The 21,040-nt window shown below is 34.8% G+C and overlaps 1 protein-coding gene across 1 annotated transcript; it reads right to left on the bottom strand.

Annotated features, from left to right (window-relative positions):
- Positions 1 to 490: 490 nt before the first annotated feature.
- Positions 491 to 4,656, bottom strand: LOC111406360 (nicotinamide adenine dinucleotide transporter 1, chloroplastic-like). Its single transcript, XM_023035775.1, has 9 exons — positions 4,210 to 4,656; positions 3,940 to 4,041; positions 3,489 to 3,595; positions 3,200 to 3,248; positions 2,938 to 3,047; positions 1,875 to 1,969; positions 1,681 to 1,769; positions 1,482 to 1,576; positions 491 to 857 (listed from the first exon to the last, which is right to left on the bottom strand). The coding sequence occupies exons 1-9, from the start codon at positions 4,277 to 4,279 to the stop codon at positions 621 to 623; spliced, it is 954 nt and encodes a 317-aa protein (XP_022891543.1). The 5' UTR covers positions 4,280 to 4,656; the 3' UTR covers positions 491 to 620.
- Between the last annotated feature and the right edge of the window lie 16,384 nt (positions 4,657 to 21,040).

The following is a 21,040-nucleotide window of genomic DNA, read 5'->3' as shown; positions in this document are numbered from 1 at the left end:
CGACTAATTGTCTAAAAAGGCTAATTGTCTAAAAAGGATAACGCGTGCACAACAACTCAGCTTTATACTTTGGTTGATTCTCTTATGGCGTGTCTACAAAAGTATTTATTTGCAAGGTAGGACTAGTGTTTATCTAATTGTGAATGCATCATGAACAATACTTTTAAAAATTAACTGACTAATTTTCATTAAAAAAAGTGACAATTTCCATGGAAATAATAGCTATCAAACAACAAAAACAGGAAAAAAATGACTATTTTCATGGAAAATAATGGCTATCCAATGCCAAAAGATAAAAAAGTATAATATTTTCCAAATTGAAAATTAAGTCAATCAAACACATTTAATGAACAAATTCCTCACAGCTTAGAACTTATTTTAATTCCATACTTGCAATCAAACACATCTTAACAATTTTTCGTTGTCATCATTCATTGGAACATCATTCCGTCCTCATTGGCTGGGCTTTGTGAATGGCTATAAATAAAGATTGAAGACATACAACCAATTAGGAAAGAGCAAAATCAATCAAACAAAACAGACATTCTTGGAGACTAAAAACGAAATATCATTAATTTTTTCCAGTAAACTTGTTGACCTATTTCAAGCAGGTTTCGTTATTACAATGGTTGAGGGTGTGGATCGGGGGAGAAGAAAGTAACGAGAGACCGATGAATCATCTCGAAACTGGTAAATGTGATTACAGCGGCAGGTGTTGTCCTAAAAAGGTTGGTGGCACACCCCCGATAGAACCCAGGAATGCCTTCTTGTTGAAAAACTTTCTTTATGCAGTCGACTGCACCAGAATAACGCTTCTCAGAGTGGCGGCCTTGTTCTTGAAGCCTCGAGCGAACAACCTGCATTTAAGATTTCTCAGAATTGAGGAATTGATTTTAGGTGGCATATAAGATGGATAGCAATCAAAATGAGCAGCTTCAACCATTTTCAAGAAGAAGAGTTGTTGTAGTCATACAATAATACCAAGAGAGGAGCACGAATTTGCTGATAGACTGCTTGGACTGAAAGAGAGAGGAATCAACAGGAAGCAAGGTTGTCGTAGCCTAAAAGTATTAATACAACATATCTGTGCTGTTAATTGTCCTGTTACATTGTAACTTTCTTTTTATTCTTATCACACATTCATGTGGATATTCTCATTTTTTGGCAGGTAGATGGGGGAATAAGGCAGGGTGGGACAGTTTAATATTTAAATCTTCTTTGTCTTTAAAGAAAATAAAAACAGAGAATATATTACCTATAATGAATAGTCACGTGGTAGTAGTTAGGAATTTTACATTTAAAATTTCGATTCAACCCAATTTGTCTTATAAATAGGGAGCTGTCATTGGCATCCACATCTCCTTAGGTTGGTCATTGCAACACAAAGGTAAAAGAAACGAGCCTATCTAAGCACATAGCAGATATGCCTCAGTACATAGAAACTAGAATGTCAAAAGATGGAAATTCTCATCACACCATACCTCATGTGGGTACGTCATTGTGGAAGCAAATATTTTTGAAACTGACGAGGCAACAGCAACATCACTTGCACTGAGTTTATCCATTGTGGTGTTATCTAACATCATCATATCGAATAAAAAAGTTTCTGATTTTAGTTCAGATCAAGACAAGTAATACAATGTAATTGTTTTCTAAAGACTGAAAAAGGTAAAAACTTACCCCGATCTGCCAAGTAAATTTTAATCTTCTCATAGGTTGGAAATTGGATGGCAACATGACTGATACCGGCCATAGCTGGCACAAGACCACTGTTGATCACAAGAAATAAAAAAATAAAAAGTAAAGAGCCAGAAATTATTTCCTTGACACAAATTCAAGCCCCCATACTATTGGCATGATTTCATTTAACTAACCTGTACAATCCACGAACACCCTCTTCATGAGCAATTCTCCTTAAGGCAGATAATGTGCTCCTGTATGGCATTACACTGGTTCTCATTCCTTGTGTCTTCACAAGCAATTGAAAGGGAAAAATGAGCAACAATTTAACTATTCTTTATTTAGAAGAGGTCAATGAAAGGCCCACGGGAAACTGGGTCTCCCATGCATAGGATATGTGCAAAGAAAATTTTACATTCCCCAGTCCAAACAAGGAGTGAAATTTATGTGATTTGACGCCATATTCATCTGGACCGCATTTTTCCATTTAACAAATCAAAATTCTCTATGCATAAGGAACACGGTATATTTCCAGAAAATATATTTTTCAACACCCTCTGGGTGTGCACCTTAGTGTGAAAAAGAAAATATACTCCTTGAATAATATGAGCAAATGAATTTATGCCGCAACAATCACAAAAAAAAAAAGGAAGACGTCTTGCTTCGCTGCGCATCAATGAAAGAAATCTATAAAAGATACAGGGACCTCTAGTAAATGAATGAGAATATCCAGATCCAGAAACCAAAAATCAAGAGGAGCTTTCCTTCTTTCCAAATGAACCCAGTGACCGCAAACATAGCACACCTCTACAATAGCTTACCCAGAGTCGAGGTAAGCAAATTTTAATCCTGTAGATTACTTAATTGAGAAGAAAAATACTGAATTCAAAACATCAATGAAAGAAATCTATAAAAGATACAGGGACCTCTAGTAAATGAATGAGAATATCCAGATCCAGAAACCAAAAATCAAGAGGAGCTTTCCTTCTTTCCAAATGAACCCAGTGACCGCAAACATAGCACACCTCTACAATAGCTTACCCAGAGTCGAGGTAAGCAAATTTTAATCCTGTAGATTACTTAATTGAGAAGAAAAATACTGAATTCAAATGTCATAAATAATTTATAATATTTCATTGAGCAGAGTTTCATGTTTGCTCATGCATCACTAAAACCAGCCTCTTCATACCAACATCAAAGCTTAATAAAAACAAACCACATTTAATGAATTTACATAAAATTGGATGAGAGGCATACCTGAAGCCTTGTCTTGACAACCCATAGAGGATTTGTGGCAATAGTTGTTGCCGCTCCAGCACCAGAAGCAGCTATCACATTGGCACCAATAGATAGCTTATGATTTACATCTACAATTGCCAAAAAAATAAGGCACAGTAAGTAATGGTACAAAGGGGAAAGCTTGCAGTTTTATTGTTAATTTAAAACAGAAGTGAACATATATTTTTATCAAAAGATAAAATAAACACTTTTTCATTAGAAAAGTAAGTAATAAACTAACCATCAGCTCCAAGAATACTTTTTAATTGCTCATAAATTGTGAAATACACCTGAAAAAATTGTATTGCTGGGTCATTTCGCATGGCATTTTTCTTTCTTGAGACAGGACAGAGAAAAATTAAATATATAACTAAAGACTAGGGGCCTTTGCGTAATGGAGGAAAGAAACATTAGCCAAAAGATAAAAAGGCCTCCCCAAAAGTGTAAATGTCAAGGCAAACGAACTGCTTCAGTAAGCACCATAATAACCACAAGCAGAAAAAACTAGCAAACAATGAAATGTGACGTACTGCCCAATTTGGAAGCAATGCCAGCATCGTAGGGGAGAGTCCACGATACATTCCACGCAACCCCTCCTTCTGGAATATCTGTTCTAGACTCCCAACTATAATACTCCCTGGGCAAGAATAAGAAAGTGAAAGAAATCAAGAAACAAACAATAAGTCGTGTTTGTATTGTGATATGAAAAAATTACACCCCAGCTTCAAAATAAATCCTTTAATCTTCAAACATTGATTCACTGTCAAGCTTTCACAAATTAAGTAGTAATAAATTTTTTTTGAAAGTTCTACAGATACTGCGTTAGATTTAATTCAACATTCTGTTAATGGAAGATGAATTTACAGTTGAACTTATAAAAAAAGTGACCATCATACAACTAGTTGCATTTGCAAATTACTGATCTCACTAACTCTATGAATCATAAAACTTCCTAAGGCGACCAAAGATGCGTCACCTCACCTTTCATATTAATATTAGCATTAACAAGCTGTGGTAGCCCATGGACCTGTAATCTAGTCTTTATAACATCCAAAGGACACACAAAAGTGGCTGCAATCATTCCTGCAGCATATCAAGATCACCAAATCAAAATACAAAATTTTCAAGCACAAATCACATTCTCCACAATTATAAACCAAAATCAAACATCATCTTACACAATTAAACAGTACAACATATAAAAACTTTTACAATGACCAGCAAAGTTGTAGAAGAGTGAGAGGCAATTACCGGCAGCGGCACCAGCGCCGGCATTACAGAGCAGCCCCTTGGGACTTGGGCCATGAGTATCAGAGGCCATTTCTGAATCTACAACAATTCGTTTCAAGAAAGTTGGACGTTTCAAACGAATCGGCTACTTTTGAGATGATAACAATAATATCGGAGGCTTGATTACTGGCGGCGGCGGTGGAGTCCTCTCTCGAGAGGCCGATCGCGGAAAACCAGGGTCGCATGGCCAATCCGAACAGCTACGAGGAAAAACTCAACAACCACAAAAACGCATCAAAAATCGAAATTCAAAAGGCTTTTACTTTAATTTCTAGAGATTTTGTTTTTTTATTTTAGCTGCTATATTGGCGATTGGATCGAGAATAAAGAAAAGGGAAGCTCCGCGATAATTCAGAGGGGACGATTTGGGGTTGGGTTGTGGTAGGGAGGAATGTATAATAATGAGGAATGTATAATAATTCCCATATCTTCGTTTAATAACGAAACAATTCATCACTTGTACCTCATCTATTGTCTGACTAGCAATTTAGTCTCTATTTTTTAGGAAGAGTGGATTTGTCAAAGCCTCTTTGTTGAAATAATCCCCAAAAAACTCCAAAGATGCTACTTATAATCTTAGACAAGCATGCTCTCATTTTTCTATGAGGGAAATTTCTTTTAGATAGTCATGTGATGTTCATTGTTGAACTTTAAGAACTGTATAATGTTATTAAAAATGATCAAATGAAGCACGTCTGAAGGTAAACTATGCCCCTATTTGGGCTCCATTATTTTGAATTATAATGAAAATAATAGTATTATTGATAAGAAGAGAGAAAAATGAATTTTAATTTAATTGGGGCCAAACAAGAACCATATTTCTTGACTTGAGTTGGTATCTAATATTTGAAGGGGGGCTGAGAGTAAAATCAAAATTAACAAAATATTGTATGTTTTCGCCATTGAAGTTCATACAACAATAATGAAAATGATGCTATTATTTACATTCACAATTTTTATATATGCATCACATTCTATATACAACCCTATTAAAATATTAAAAATTACTATTTTTATTCACATCAGATTTCAATATTATCCTTATTAAATTTATTCGTTTAAATATTATAGGTCCATACAAATTTTATATATTAATTTCATTATAAATACATTCCTAATGCAATTTCAAAAATTTTTAAAATCACTACATTCATTCAATGACTATCAACATCTAATTTGATTCTTACTTTTCATTTTTTATATTGTCATGTGCTTTAATATTTAGTTATAAAGGTTAGCAAATCTCTTTCTTGAATTTTTATGATTCTATAAAGAATATATTATTCAAGCAACCAAACAAATACAGTCTAAAATCATATGTTAATCAATTTTTTTTTTCATTTTTTAGCTTATAAGCTCATAATTTTTGTTGTCTGTGTTTCGACTGATAATTTTAAATTTGTTTCTTTTTATATTGTAATAATATTTGGACAAGTATTGAAACTTATTTTGAAATTTCTCGTATATTTCTATATGTCAAACAAATACTTAAAAAAGCATAAAAACTAATATTCCATTTTTCATATCATGAAAGAATTATAACTCTAATTGTGTGTTGATTTTTATTTTATTTTTTATTTCCGTTCAAGAGGATAATTTATGATTAGAGTTTTACGATTTTAGATGAAGATGGTATTTTATTATTATTAGAATTTTAGTTGAACACGAACTCTAAAAAAATATATAAAAAGTTTAAAATAATTTATGAAAATAAATATTAATGGATGAAGTTAGAACAAGATATTTTTATTTAATTTTATATATGCCTATTTAGATAGATTTTATAAGATGAAAAATATAATATAATTATATTTTTAAAAGTGGATATATATATAAAAACTGCAGATGTAAATAGTAGTACCCAATGAAAATAGCCATTGATTTGCTAATCTTAAGTCTTGGGATTAATATGAAAATTTGAGAAATATATTGAGCGGCAATGGTGCAATTATCCCTCTAATATGTCGAACCTGTGGCTGCTGATTTTCCACGATACAAATGGACCCAACTTGAAAGTTGTACTACTCAAGATTCAAACTAGTAGTATCAGTGGTCGTTTAATAGGAATTTTATTAATTAATTTTTTGATCGTTAGAGATAAAGTCGATTCTAATTATGAGAGAAGAATTCAAAAATGACAGCTGAAATAGTAAAATAACGGTCAAAAAATTGATGATAATTGGATTACAATCCCTACCAAACATGATCTCAGTCTATTATGGTACGTTAGATTGCAAGTATGAAATTTTTATGAAAAGAAAATAAATTTTAAGTAATTCAATTATCTAAAATTTATTTACATGAAAACTTGTCACTTAAACGTGTTTTAATTGTTTTAGCTTTCAACTTAGAAAATATTATATTTGTATTTTTTTATTGGTGGGTAGATAAGAGAGAGTGGATAGATGAGAGAGAGAAAGAGAGAGTGAATTCTCTGGCAAATAAAATTCTACTATTCCTAAATAAAATATTTTCCTTGATTTTGAGAAAAATATGGTTACGCATGAACGGGAATTAATGCTACAGGGGGGGGTAGACTTGAACATTGTTCCTACATGACCTGATCAATTCGATCAGGCACTCGCCATCTATTTGCATTGATAGGAAAACTACCATTTTTGATTCCTCTTCAATGATCTGGAATTTCTCTGAGTAGTGCTGTTCGAGAGGAAACACTGGCTCTTATCGAAATTGACCTTTTGGCCGTCCTCAAGATATGTTTTCAGATACCGCTATACAATTACAACCCGTTTTTGCTCAATGGATACAAAACACCCATGCTTTAGCACCTGGCGCAACGGCTCCTGGTGCTTGCTAAAATAAAATGTACGAATAAAATTTATAAATAATAAGGTATGAATAAAATTTATAAATAATAAGAAAGTTTCATTATGTAAGTTATCTATTGTAATAGTACCCGACGATATTTTAAAGCATAAACTTAATCTAAAATCATAAAAATCAAAATGTTTCAATATCCCATAGAGGCATAAACATAAATTGATAAAACCATAACCATAAACCATCATCACAAATTGCACAGTAGATAGCTTTACGGCTTTGTTATCCGTACATTATCTCTGTTTAATTAATAATTACAAATAGATAACTTTTCAGATTTCCAATTCCAATTTACTGTTTGATATGAAATAAGATTTTTCATCCAAAGTTAGAGAACCAACCTTGAACCTCCTCAACTAGTTCAACAGCCTTTGGAGTTTTGGACCCTCTTCTTAGCAAATAGTATAGACACGGTACTTCAAATAATCAAAATGGTTCACCTACAATTAAAAAAAAAAAATCCCAAAAAAATAAGAACTCATTTTCTGAATGACAAAAATAAATCCCAAAGTTGAAACTTGAAAGAATTTTTTTTCTTTTGGACAGTTGGAGGAAGATTAGTAAATGACCCAAGTTGGCAGACTACGTAGTCGGTGCCAACAATAACGATGGTTGGTGGTCGGCGGCTATGGGTGGGTCATTGGTGAAAAGATTTAGAGTTGAAAGATTTTGATTTTTGAGAATTATTTCAATTGATTTTGTAAAGGCCAAAGGAATGGGATTATACGTGAAGAAAAATATGAACAAACGTGACAATGGATATTGAATCTATTGATTACAAATAAGTGGACCGAAAATTATATAAGTGAGTGGGCCAATGATTAAAAAAAATTCATTTAAGGTGGGCTAGTCCATTGAAATTAATTGTTGTTGGGCTAATAAGGGTATAGATAACAATTCAAACAATTTTTACTTATTTTATTTATTTTTTATTTTTTTAGTGTATTGGACCTCTTAAACAGTGGGCTGCAGCCAAGTGCAGCCCATGACTGGATTCGTCCATGTGGTTACGTGATCAAAAGTGGAAAAATATTTTATGAAAAAAATGACAATCAAACAGTACAAAGGTAGGAATTTGAATGAAAAAAAATATATTTTCCATGAAAAATATTGATAATCAAACGCACTCTTAAAGAATTTTAGGAGGCTCCAACATAAAATGCTCTCTATTTTTAAATAGTCAATTTTTAAATTTATGCTTCAAAAGATACTTAAATTAATATTTTAAATTAACATTTGTATTAAAGGCATTTCATCTTCAACGTACACAATAATTTGAAGAGAAGTTAGTAAAAATAAAAGATAAAAATATAATAATAAATAATTCTTGGGAATAACAAAGGCCTCGTTTGGTAGGGATTTTTTGCTCCAAAAAATTGATTTTTTGACCGTTATTTTACTATTCAAGCCGTAATTTTTGACTTCTTCTCTTACATGTGGACCCCACTTTTCTTCTAACGGTCAAAAAATCAATTCTCAAAATTCCTATCAAACGGGCCCAAAATTAAGGGTTAAATTCACCAAATGGCCACCCAACTTTAGATTTAGTGTTATCATGACCATCAAATTTGATTTTATTTCACTATGACCATCTAATTTTATATAATATTTCATCATAGCTAACCAATTTATTTTCACCATTTTCAATAATTTTAGAAGGGGCAAAATAGTAACTTTGTATTTTATATAAGAAATAAATAGAAAAATAAAAGCATTTTTTAATTTTAAAATAAATTTTTAAAAATAAGCTTTTATTAATTTTTAAAGGAATTTTTTTTATAAAAATTACTTCTTATTTTATATTATTTTTCAGAGTAATTTTTCCCCTAAATATGTTCTTATTTTATTTTAAAAACTTTTTTTAAATAAGTTTTTATTTATTTTTCTAAGTAATTTTGTTAAATAATTTTTTATTTTATTATTTTAAGCAACTTTTTAAAATAAGTTTTTATTTTAATATTGTTTTTTTAAAATTTATTTTATATATATAATGTAAAGTTACCATTTTATCCCTTCTAAAACTAGTGAAAATGATGAAAAAAAATGTTCGGTGTTCATGATAAAATATTATATGAAATTGGGTGGCTATTGTGAAATAAAATTAAATTGGGTGGCCACAGTGACATTAAGTATAAAGTTAGGTGCCCGTAGTGAAACAAAATCAAATTGAGTGACTATGGTGACACCAAGTATAAAGTTGGGTGACCATTGACGAATTTGACCTTAAAATTAAATGTTAAATATGAAGAGCTTGTTGGAGTGCTTAAAAAATTTTGCTCTCTAAATTTATAGATGATCACTAAAATTGTAGAATATACTCTTTAAAAATAGAATATGTTTTGGAGATACTCTAAGCAATATTCAACGCAGAACAATAGACCTATGCTTATTAATTAATAAAATTATAAGTGAATGATGGAACCCAACATTTTAATGAAGAAAAAAAAGTGCTTTACAAAACATGCACAACTTTTAACCCTTTCGTTGCCATTGCTACAATAAACTTCTTGCTCATCCATGGTTGTTAAGATTCGATGGGAGGTTGACGTTTGTTGCCAGGGAGAGTTTGACACCTTCCCTGACAGCACACTCGCGTGGGGGCAGGGGGAGTAATTTTTTGGCATTTTTAATTTATGTGGATTCTACACACAGTGAAAAATAGGCCAACCAAGTGGTTAAACTTTTTATGGCAAAGAGTTTAATTCACTAATATGTGAGGGAAAGTTAGCCAAAATCATACTTTTCACTTTCCTTCACATACATCAGCTCATGAGGATTTTTTATTTTATTTTTTCAAAAATCAGGTATTTTATCATAAAACTATCTAAGAATATTATTTTAATAATATTACTTGTAAATAATGTAGTTGCATGATAATTTATATATAGGTGATGTGTCAAGAAGAGAGAAGGGATTTTTTTTTTTTTTTTAATTTGATTGAAGAAATTTTGATCTAATTATATCTCACCACATTATGTATATGTAAATCATTATGTATATGTAGTACAACCGATTTATAAAGCATTATCTATCATTATATTACATTTCCACCGGAGTCTTCGCGTCATTGATATCCTAATTTCATCGAACCATTGAATTCTTCAATGGCAGTAATAGAAGCCTTGACCGTTTCGAAAAATTGAAGGAGAAGATTTCAAATCGAAAATCTGTAAAAGGAAATGAAGTTCAAGCTAATTAAAATCCTTATTGAGGAAGGGTATTAACGGCGTCTTGTTAGGGGTTCGCATTCACAAATAATAATAAGCTTTTTATCTTGAATGTTTGGGCTAATGTCGAGAAAAATTAGTGTGGACATTTTCCGGTTTCTATGTTTCCATTGGCAGCTAATTCAATTTGTTAGGGGGTTCGCATTCAATTTGTTTGTGATTGCATATTCTACCTGAGTTCCGCTATTGTGTCTTATAAAGTAGTTCTTGTTGGTTTTGTTGCTCATGTCTAACTTTGTATAGAAATCACGTAGTTGAATTGATTTACGAAGCAACATCTATATTTTTTTGTATAATTTTATATAAATCTACAATTTGATTTCCAAGTATTATTGTTTTTTTTTATTATTTAGTGAATGAGCATTTAGGAAATTAGTTCAATTATTCCTTTCATCATTTGTGCTTATGTCTATGCACATTTTCATTTCATGAATAATGAGGTTGAAATTGAATTTAACAATAAAAATATTTAATATTCAATTAGTACTTTCAATTCTCATTTCTACACTATTGACGATTCTTCAATACAACCGTCAAAGAAGAATAATTGCTTCAGCCACAATCTTTAGAAGTCATAATTCCCAAAACATTTTACATTCGTCAAAATGATGTGAGCATTGAACAAATTTTAATGTAGTTGTAAGGATGCTCGGTACTTTAGCTCAAATATTATAATTTTGGGATTGCTTCTGTGTTGTAAAATGTTTCATTGTTATTAGTTTTGATCATGTTCTTTATATTGCCTTTACGAAGCCTTATAATTTCAAAAAAGGTCATAATTATCGTGTATTCACAATTTCTAGGGACACAAGTTAGAATTTATAACGAATGGCAGTGAAAGACATATTTCCTTGATAGTAACAATCTACGAGAAAGTCACGATTTTCACATCCACCTTATTTTGGTCACGTTCATCCAAATCATCACTAATAAAAATGGGCAAACGAGAACATAGACCATTGATGCAAAAATACCAAAAGAATAATTAGTCACAATGATAACATCAGGCCACAAAGTATATAGTCACATACATAAAAGTCACACACATTGCAAAATCACATATGGCACAGTTTCTGGGTGTAAAACTATGGTCACCCACGTCACAAAACCAACAATAAAGATGTTACAAGAGAGTCAATTTAAGAGGCCAAAAATAGAATATATTCTATACTTGAAATAAACATTAATAAGTATCTTGATCACAAATAAGTAATAAATATATGAAGGTTACAGACTGAATGTATTCTACACAAAATAAACACAACTAAGTTAGTTGCTCACAAATAAGTAATAAATATATGAAGGTCACAGACTGAATGTATTCTACACAAAATAAACACAACTAAGTTAGTTGCTGACAAATAAATAATGGTTAAATTGGGATTTCAATATGATTATATTTTACACTTGAAATAAGCACGAATAGGTCGGTTCGTCACAAATAATTGATGAATATGTTGAGGTCACTAATTGAATAAGTTATACGCAGCGAGCAGACGAAATAAGTACAGCTATGCTTGTTATCATAAATAAGCAATGAACAAACAGAGTTCACAATTAAAATTATTATATACTCGACAACAATTACACATGCAATCGTTGGTTCCATATCCGTTCAGAACGTAAAATATGAAGAAATTTATCAAAGACACAACATGTACATTTTCATCAGAATGCGTTTTTAGCATAATGGAGATCGTTGAAGTCATTTTTTCAATTACCAACCACTAGATACAACCATGAATTGAAAATGTCAAAAATATATATTCAACAGAATGTAAAATTCACAATCAAATGCTCACAAACTGTTGATCCGCATTCGATTTTCAATATAAAAGTGGCAACGGTCCGAAATTAATACTTTTCATAAGAGACATACATTTGCAAATTGGGATGAATGAAAACAAATATGGACGAAAAATAGTTCCTAATAGTTTTGTCTGATTAATGAATCCATTATATTTCTTACTCGAAGTTCAAAATAGTGCTTGGTAAATTCTAGATTGGGTAGCCCCTTCGTTTTCTCTGCTCTTGATTGAAAAATTACTTTAATTTACCCAAACCAATTTATCTTGAACACCACTGAAAATATGATTGAAAACAATAATTTACAAATAAGAGATGAAGTTATTCAATTCGTGGAGGGATGAAGTTGCTCAAGTTGTGGTCAAAATCACAGTCAAACTTTCCGATAGTTATTGAGTCCGTTAGAGTCGAATTAATTAAAGATCATAGAGTTTGACCAATTTTTTAACGAACTTGATATTCAATTATGTTAATTAACAAGCAAATTCGTTCAAAATATCTCAAAATTGCTCATACTTTCTGTTGGTCACTACAAGAAAAAAGGAATTTTGCAATATGTAAAAAGCAACATTCATTAATTTCATGTTGCTATTGGTTGAATAAATTGAGTATTGACAACGTTTTTTAATAAATGTTGATAATACACCTCTTGTCAACGTTCGCCATCCGTTGTCGTTAATTTTTTTTTTTGCAACGTGCAATGCGTATTGCTGTTAATATTTTAGCAACGTGTAATGAAGGTTGTCGTTAATTAGTTTTAGCAACATGCAACATGCAATGTGCATTGCCATTAGATGTTTTATCAATGTACATTTGAACTTTATCATTAAACTTTTAGCAATGAGCACTGGCGCTACTGTTAAACATTTTAACAACGCGCATATAAATGTTGCCATTAATCTTTTCGCAATGTTCATTACACGTTGTAGTTAAATATTTTAGTAACGCGCATTTGAACATTGTCATTAATCTTTCAACGTGCATGCATGTTGACATTATTTGTTATACCAATTTAATCGATCTAACGTGCCCGACTGTCTGAAATAAAAAACCTAATCAAGCAATAGCCATTTCCATAGAACCTTCCCCAATTGTGTCGTCCCCTCCCATTTTCCTCAACACACACAAATGAAATCCCAATTTATCCCTAAATCGAGGGTTTTTTTTTTCCAGATCCTTATGAATCCCGGCGCGTATGGACGAGTAGCTGAAGCTCAATGTTCCTGGCCAGTTTGCTGGAACTCATCGCTTCTAACCTCGGCGTTGATGCCTCAGAGGTAGTGCAGCTCTCGCAGTACTCCGATGGGCGGCGGAGGTCATAATGGAGGGGCCGAGAAATTTTCGAAATCTCTATGGAGTGTCAGGCTCGACTGTATTTGCGAGATATTTGCTACCCAAATATTTTAAGCAGAACAATTTCTCCAGCTTCATCTGCCTGCTCAACAATTTCGCCATGGAAGCTGAAGAGACAACTCAACTTATGATTGAGAACATTAGCCTGAAAATTCGGTGAGACTTGGATCTGAGATTTTAATGAGATATTTGAAGGAGATCAATTTTTCTAGTTTATTTTTATCGATTAAAGAGAAAAGTGTTTGTGCTATTGTTCCTGATGGTAATTTTTTTATACATTCTAATTGATATACTTAAAAAAGGAGGTAGATTTGAATACATTTAGTAGTTTTCATTAGTTTGCGTTCTAAAGTATAATTACAGATTTTTTTATGCAATTTGCTGGAGTCATTATCGTTGAAGGACATGAAAAGAGATTGACAGAGTTACTAATTCATTGTATTGCCTCATCCTAAGTCCGTTTCTGCTATCATATGCCATAAAGTGAATGCTTATGCATTGGTGGAAAATTTATAAGGAGAAATATGGTGTACCTGTATCAACTTTCTACAGGATCGAAATATCTTCAGAAAATTACAGTTACAAACTTTTATGCCGAATTTCTTCTCTTAAAAAATTACCACGTGGGAGAAAAATGATTTGAATGTATTTTTTTTTTTTTTTTGATGATATTGCTCGTCGAGCTATTAATATTTTCCAATTGAATACATTTTTTAACTTTTCAGTGAAGAGAGACTAAGAGTAGAGAAGAAAGAAGAAAGAAGTAGAAAGAAAACAACTTACTCTTTTTGACTCTTACAACCTTTCTTCTTTCAACTCCTGCAGTCTAGCTTACCCTTGTTTATTTTTCACACATAGAGATTAGTATCACAAGAAAGAGAGAATTCGGTGAAGAGGAATTCTATTTTACCTCCAACCAATTGCACACGAGAAGACAGTCAAATATAGCTATCAAGATCTTCCAGCGACTCAATGTGCAAGTAGTCTGTTTTAGAGTACAAATGTAGGATTTACTATTTTTAGAGATTTTTAGTAGCTAGTATCAGTTTGTTTGTAATTTTCAACCGTGAATACATTAAATTCCCAAAAGGTTCAACCTCAAATTAATAAAAATCCTGAGGGTTATCAATTGTGTAGAATTTTTCATCTGTACCAAATGAAACAGTGTCTGTGAAAATGCAAGTCATTGAGCGAAGCTTCTATCTTAAAAGGACAATAACTTAGTGTTTTATTTATATCATTTGATGATCTTTATATTGGCTCATTTCATTTGACAGCTTGATATTTTGACTCAGTTTTTCCACAGGGTGACACCAAGGCATAAGCAAATGGATTTCTAGAAATGATGCAGTACAACCTAGTACTAGTTCAAAGGTAAGCTGTCATACATTCTCTCGTGTGCCTTTGCAGGACTTTTATTTAGATGACTTTGAAATGTATATGATCTCTGAGATAAAGGTCTCCTGACTTTGAGCTAAAGGTTTGGATTAAGCGAGGCTAATGAATTTTGGCCACTTTTGCTTTAGATACCTTTATTAGATATTACTGTACACATAGATGGCTTCAACAAGAGTTTAGATAGGCTTTACATGTTGGATGTCTTGGATGAATCGAGTTTAGACAGACTATATGATGCAGCACCAACGGGACAATTAATTGAAAATTAGAACAGATCTATAGATGGAGAGAATTAAAGAGAAGAATGAGGAAGAAGAAGATTCAACAGAAGGGGGAAAAGAAAATAGGAAGAAAGGAGAGAATCGCGACAAGCCACCAATAATTAATATTCATCATCAACTGAAAATTACAATGCAAAAATAGGTTTAAATAGTAAAGCAACCCTAACGAGATTGGCCCCGACCCCATACAGGTCCAATTTTCTAAATAATAGTCAAAGAAACTAAATAAAGCTTAACTAGAAAATAAAATAAATAAATGTCCGATGTCCTCATCAACTCTCTCGAGGTGGGAGAAAAACTCGACCCTGTCGAGTGGATATATCACTATAGGTTGTCGTCAATCTCCCAACCATAAGCTGAGTGGTTGGGCAAGTTTCTTCCGACGTCTGTAGAAATGTGTAAATGGAGGTCTGAACCTGGTGTCCTCACCAACTCCCCTTGGGTGAACGGAAGGTGACCTAGGCCAAGGAAGATCCCGCTGACTCCGATAAAGCTCCAGTAAATCTGGATTCAATTGCTATAGTGTCTCTTTGGATATCCATGTATAATCATAATCTGGTCGACCGACTCAACGAACGAGGAAGCGCTGAACATCTCCATCATTAGGAAACACAGTTTCTTCATCTAAAATAGTATCAATTTTATCTGTGTGTGCTGTGAGAGGTGGTAGTGGGTTAGAAGTGGCCAAATAGTCGGGATCAAGGTCCACAAAAGGAGGTAACAAAGGATCATCTGAGGGAATGAAATGACCTTTATAAGCTACTAGGTCCTTAACATTGAAAGTAGAGTGGTAACCAAGATATGGTGGAATGTCAACAACATACGCATTTGGACCAACTTGCTTTAAAATTTTAAAAGGACCAGCACTATGAGCTTGCAATTTGGAGGTGGGTTCATGTAGACGCCGTTCTGGCCTAATGCGGACCATAACGTAATCCCCAACGTTAAACTCAATATGTCATTTATGCAAATCAGCTTGGAGTTTATATTTTGCATTACTAGCTTCAAGTTGTTTATTGATATCAATATGTAAATCACGAAGATGTTGTGCAAATGCTTCGGCTGACACTGACACTCTAGCCTGTGGGGACATAGAGATGAAATCTAACGTTTAGGCTTGTACCCATGAACGGCTTAAAATGGACCCATACCTAATGAACGATTTATGGAGATATTATACGCAATTTGAGCTACAGGAAGGATCAAATTCCATTTTCGAAGATTTTCCCGGACCAGACAACGCAATAGGTTACCACGACTTCTATTAACTACTTCAGTTTGACCGTCAGTCTAAGGGTGGTAGGTCGTGGAAAATTTCAATTTGGTACCCATCTTTTGCCACAAAGTCCTCCAAAAATGGCTAGTGAAACGAACATCCTTATCAGACACAATGGTCTTAGGAAGCCCATACAATTTAACAATCTCATTAAAAAACAACATGACCACTTTAGATGCATTTGAGGTCTTGCTACTGGGGATAAAATGAGCCATTTTCGAAAAATGATCGACAACCACAAAAATAGAATCATGTTTCTTTGGGGTGCTTGGAAGGCCTAATACAAAATCCATACTAACATCTTGCCCAGGACAATTGGGGATGGGAAGAGGGGTGTATAGGCCTGTGTTCTGCCTCTTCTGTTTACTCAATTGACAAGTGTTACATGTACTAACAATCTTAGCCACATTTTTCTTCAAGCTAGGCCAATAGAATTGGCGTTCAACTTCCTCTATGGTCTTATCACGCCCAAAGTGACCGGCTAGACCACCCGCATGAATTTCCCACACTATGAAATCTCGTACAGAAGTTTGAGGGATGCACAATTTATTGGCTCTAAAGAGATAACCCTCCTCAAGTCGGAAGCCATCTGTGGTGCTTGATTGTCTCCTTTGTAAATCAAGAAAGATATCTTTAAAATCGAGACATGCCACGTAATTCTCCTTAAGCCTTTCAAAATCGATGACCTTGACACTTGTGATCGACAAAAGGGAGACACGATGACTTAATGCATTAACTGCTTGGTTTTTCACGCCCTTCTTACGTTTTAAAACAAATGAGTAGGCTTGCAAATATTCGATCTAATGACCATGCCTAGAGCTTAATCGTTTCTGGGAGTTGAGGTAACGGAGGTCCTCATGATCCGAATAATTTCTGGGGCAACAAATAGTGACGCCAATAGCGCAAAGCCTGGACCACCGCATACAGTTCCTTATCATAAGTTGAGTACCATTGTTTGGCTTCATTAAACTTCTCACTAAAGTAGGCAACAGGGTGACTATCCTGACTCAAGACTCCGCCTATACCTACCCCGGAGGTATCACATTCAACTTCAAAGACTTTGGAAAAGTCGGGAAGACGTATGACAGGAGCCTCCGTCATTCGCTTCTTGACCAACTTAAAGGCCTTAGCCACCTCTTGTGTTCAATGAAACTCCCCTTTCTTCATGTACTCCGTGATAGGCACCATAATAGTGCTAAACCCCTTGATAAAGCGACGGTAAAATGTAGCTAAGTCGTGAAAACTCCTGAGGTCATGAATAGCTTTAGGTTCGGGCCAGTCAATAATCGCCTGAACCTTAGCAGGGTCAGCAGATACCCCTGTCGAAGAGATAATGAACCCCAGAAAAATGACTGTATCGATGAAGAAAGAGCACTTCTTGACGTTAGCATACAGATTAGTTGCACGAAGGGTAGAGCAAACTTGTGTGAGGTGGTCAAGGTGTTGCTCCTTAGTCTTACTATAGATGAGGATGTCATCAAAGTAGACAACAAGAAACTTACCCATGAAAGGTCGAAGAGTTTGCGTCATTACCTACATAAAGGTACTTGGCGCATTGCTTAGCCCAAAAGGCATGACCAGCAATTCATAAAGACCATCTTTCGTTTTAAACGCGATCTTCTACTCATCACCTGGGCGAATTCGAATTTGATGGTATCCACTCTTCAGATCAATCTTCTAAAAGATTGTGGCACCAACCATCATATCTAACATATCGTCAAGTCTAGGAATGGGAAAATGATACTTCACCGTGATCCTATTGATCGCGCGACTATCCACACACATCCTCCAAGAACCATCCTTTTTAGGGATCAATAGGGCGGGGACAGCACGCTGGCTTAAACTCTCACGAATGAATCATTTGTGAAGGAGGTCATCCATTTGCCTCTGAAGGTCAGCGTGCTCAGTAGGATTCATCCTATAATGAGGCAAATTTGGAAGGGATGCCCCTGAGACGAAATCTATGGCATGTTGAATATCTCGTAAAGGAGGTAGATGATTAGGTAGGTCCTCCGAAAAGACATCTCGAAACTCTTGGAGGATCGACTGGACTTCAACAGGGCTCTCTATTGTGGAGTCTGATGAAACCTGCATGACCACCAAAGTGAACACAATTGAGTCACCAACAAGCGTACGCTCAAACTCCGTAGGACTAATGATATGCAATCCGTTTCGTTCCACATTCTTCTTCGTTTCCAGTGGGCCAACAGGCTTTAGGGGTAGTGGGTTAAGGTGAATCTTCTTTCCATTAAACATGAAGGAGCATGAATTGGATCTGGTTACATCTAGGTCAAAAAACCAAGGTCGTCCCAAGATGATGTGCCCGACATCCATTGAAATGATGTCACATCATATATGATCCTTATACTCGAGAAACTGGATAGGGACTAAACAACGCTCCTTCACAGCTATAGAAGAGGTATCAACCCAAGAGACGCTGTATGGCTGAGGGTGATGAACAGACTTCAACCCTAGACGGGATACAGTAGCCATCAAAACCGCATTAATGCAGCTGCCACTATCCACGATAACTTTACAGCACTTGTTGTTAATCTTGATGTAAGTGTGGAAGATGACATGACGGCGCCAATCATTGGCATCCCTAGGCTGGGTAAGAGTGCAATGGACGACACCGACTCTAGGTGTATGTGGAATAAGGGGACTAGCCCGAATACAATCTAAGAAGGTATCTTCACTATCCTCCAAATCATCAAACTCTTCTAACTTAGGTTCATAAACCTGGTCCTCTAGCGGCTCGTCGACTATACTTTCGCACTCTTCCATAACTAGGGCTCGGCTAGGACACTTAGAAGAAATGTGACCACAACCCTTACAGTTGAAGCATTGCAAACAAGAGGACGTCCTTGAAACCTCAGAACCTCTACCTTTGCTATCCGATGTAGGGGCAGTATTAGAAGGATGAGGTCCTAGAATAGACTTAGGGGATAGACTGGATGCAGACGAGGTTGCAGGGCGGGAGTCACTACGATTTCTATATGGTGTCCTAGTCACTAACTCGTAATCCCGAACGAAAGAGTAGTCATGGTCAAGAGTGGTGACACCTCTAAGGACAAGCTCATGCCTAAGATCATCTCTTAGACATTGCCTAAACCTACTCAAAGTCATGACCTCATCTTCAACGACTTGACATCTCATTCGAAACTCATCAAACTGTGCGACGTATTTGGTCACAGGTTGATTGCCTTGTGTAAGTGCGTTCAATTGGTCTAACAAGTTACCCCTGTAAGATTGAGGTAAATATTTTTCTTGAAGGTGACGCTTCATTTCATTTCAGCTCCCAACAGGGGGAGCACGCCTCTCCAGGAGGTCCTCAACACTTTCCCAAAAGAGTTGAGCAGTGCCAGTCAATTTCAAACTGGCAAACTGTATCCTCCGATCTTCGAGACCCCATACGAAGCAAAGAAGCGATCCATACTTCTAACTCATTGATTGAATACACTAGGATCTAGACAACAATCAAACATAGGGGCATCTAACTTAATGTTTCGAAAGAGGCGCTCCTCGTGGTGAGAGGGAGATAGTGTACCACGACGGTGATATTCTTGTTCTCGTCCACGAGCTTGATTTCCCTCCCTACGATCATGTCTGGCGTGGTGTCGACCACCTTGTGGATGACGATGAGGTCTATTAATGGAAGTTTCAGAGTTTTCAGCATCAGTCGAATATGGGGTTGGATCAAGAGTGTTCAACCTAGCGATTAGGACTCTATTCTCCTCACGAGTAACGGCTACCTCAGTTTGGACAGCCGTTAATTGATTTTGTAATCGTGCCAACTGTCGGGTGAGAGCATCAATTTGGGATGGGTCCATGGCAAGGGTTTCATCCTCATAGACACACTATGATAGAAGCAATGTATTTCACCACTTCATGATACTAGAACTAGAGTCAGTAATGCAACCACTACGCAATTACATACACGGTAACACAAGCTAAATAAAGTGCACTACTGAGATCAACAACCAACGAGTGCCAACAAAGGAAATAGCGATTGAATTTTATCTATTGTTATTATTATTATTTTTTCTTTGATTAACTAAAAAAAAATTAGGATTACGTGAGGTCCCATATTTAGCGAGCTAATAATACTAATGCAAATAAAATAAAAAGCAAAGGTACAAATGATAGGCCTAGTCCCGTGGGGTAAGCGGGTGAAAAATGAGAGTTAGTTCGCGAATTCCGATCAAGTAAGTTTAAGGCTAAAATTATCAAAATATTAGCAACACAAAGAATTGATACAATTCTAAATAAAGCAGCAATGTCAACTAAAAATAGATAGGAGCAGTGACTCCCTAAGTTCAGTTGGTCTGAGTTGCCACTTGTGGAGTTCAGTCCAGCTTGTGTCTTATGCTCCAATGTCAAACGTCTCCACTTTCTGAAACTACTCCTAAGCTCTGAACAAATGAGTGAGGCGACAAGACCAATCCAAACGTCGACTCTAGCTGCTCTCGAATCTGGTTGTGGCTGGGAGTATTTTTTTTTTGATGCCTCGGTAATTTAAAAATTGCTCCTCCTTGTCTTCAGTGGCTGTGGTGGAAGTGTATGGGAAGATTATACGGTGGTGGTAGGTTGCGTGATTATCTGTAGATTAC

Source organism: Olea europaea, chromosome 12 (genome assembly GCF_002742605.1).
Source record: "Olea europaea var. sylvestris chromosome 12, O_europaea_v1, whole genome shotgun sequence".
NCBI classification, from domain to species: domain Eukaryota; kingdom Viridiplantae; phylum Streptophyta; class Magnoliopsida; order Lamiales; family Oleaceae; genus Olea; species Olea europaea.
This window is presented reverse-complemented; position numbering and strand designations above follow the sequence as displayed.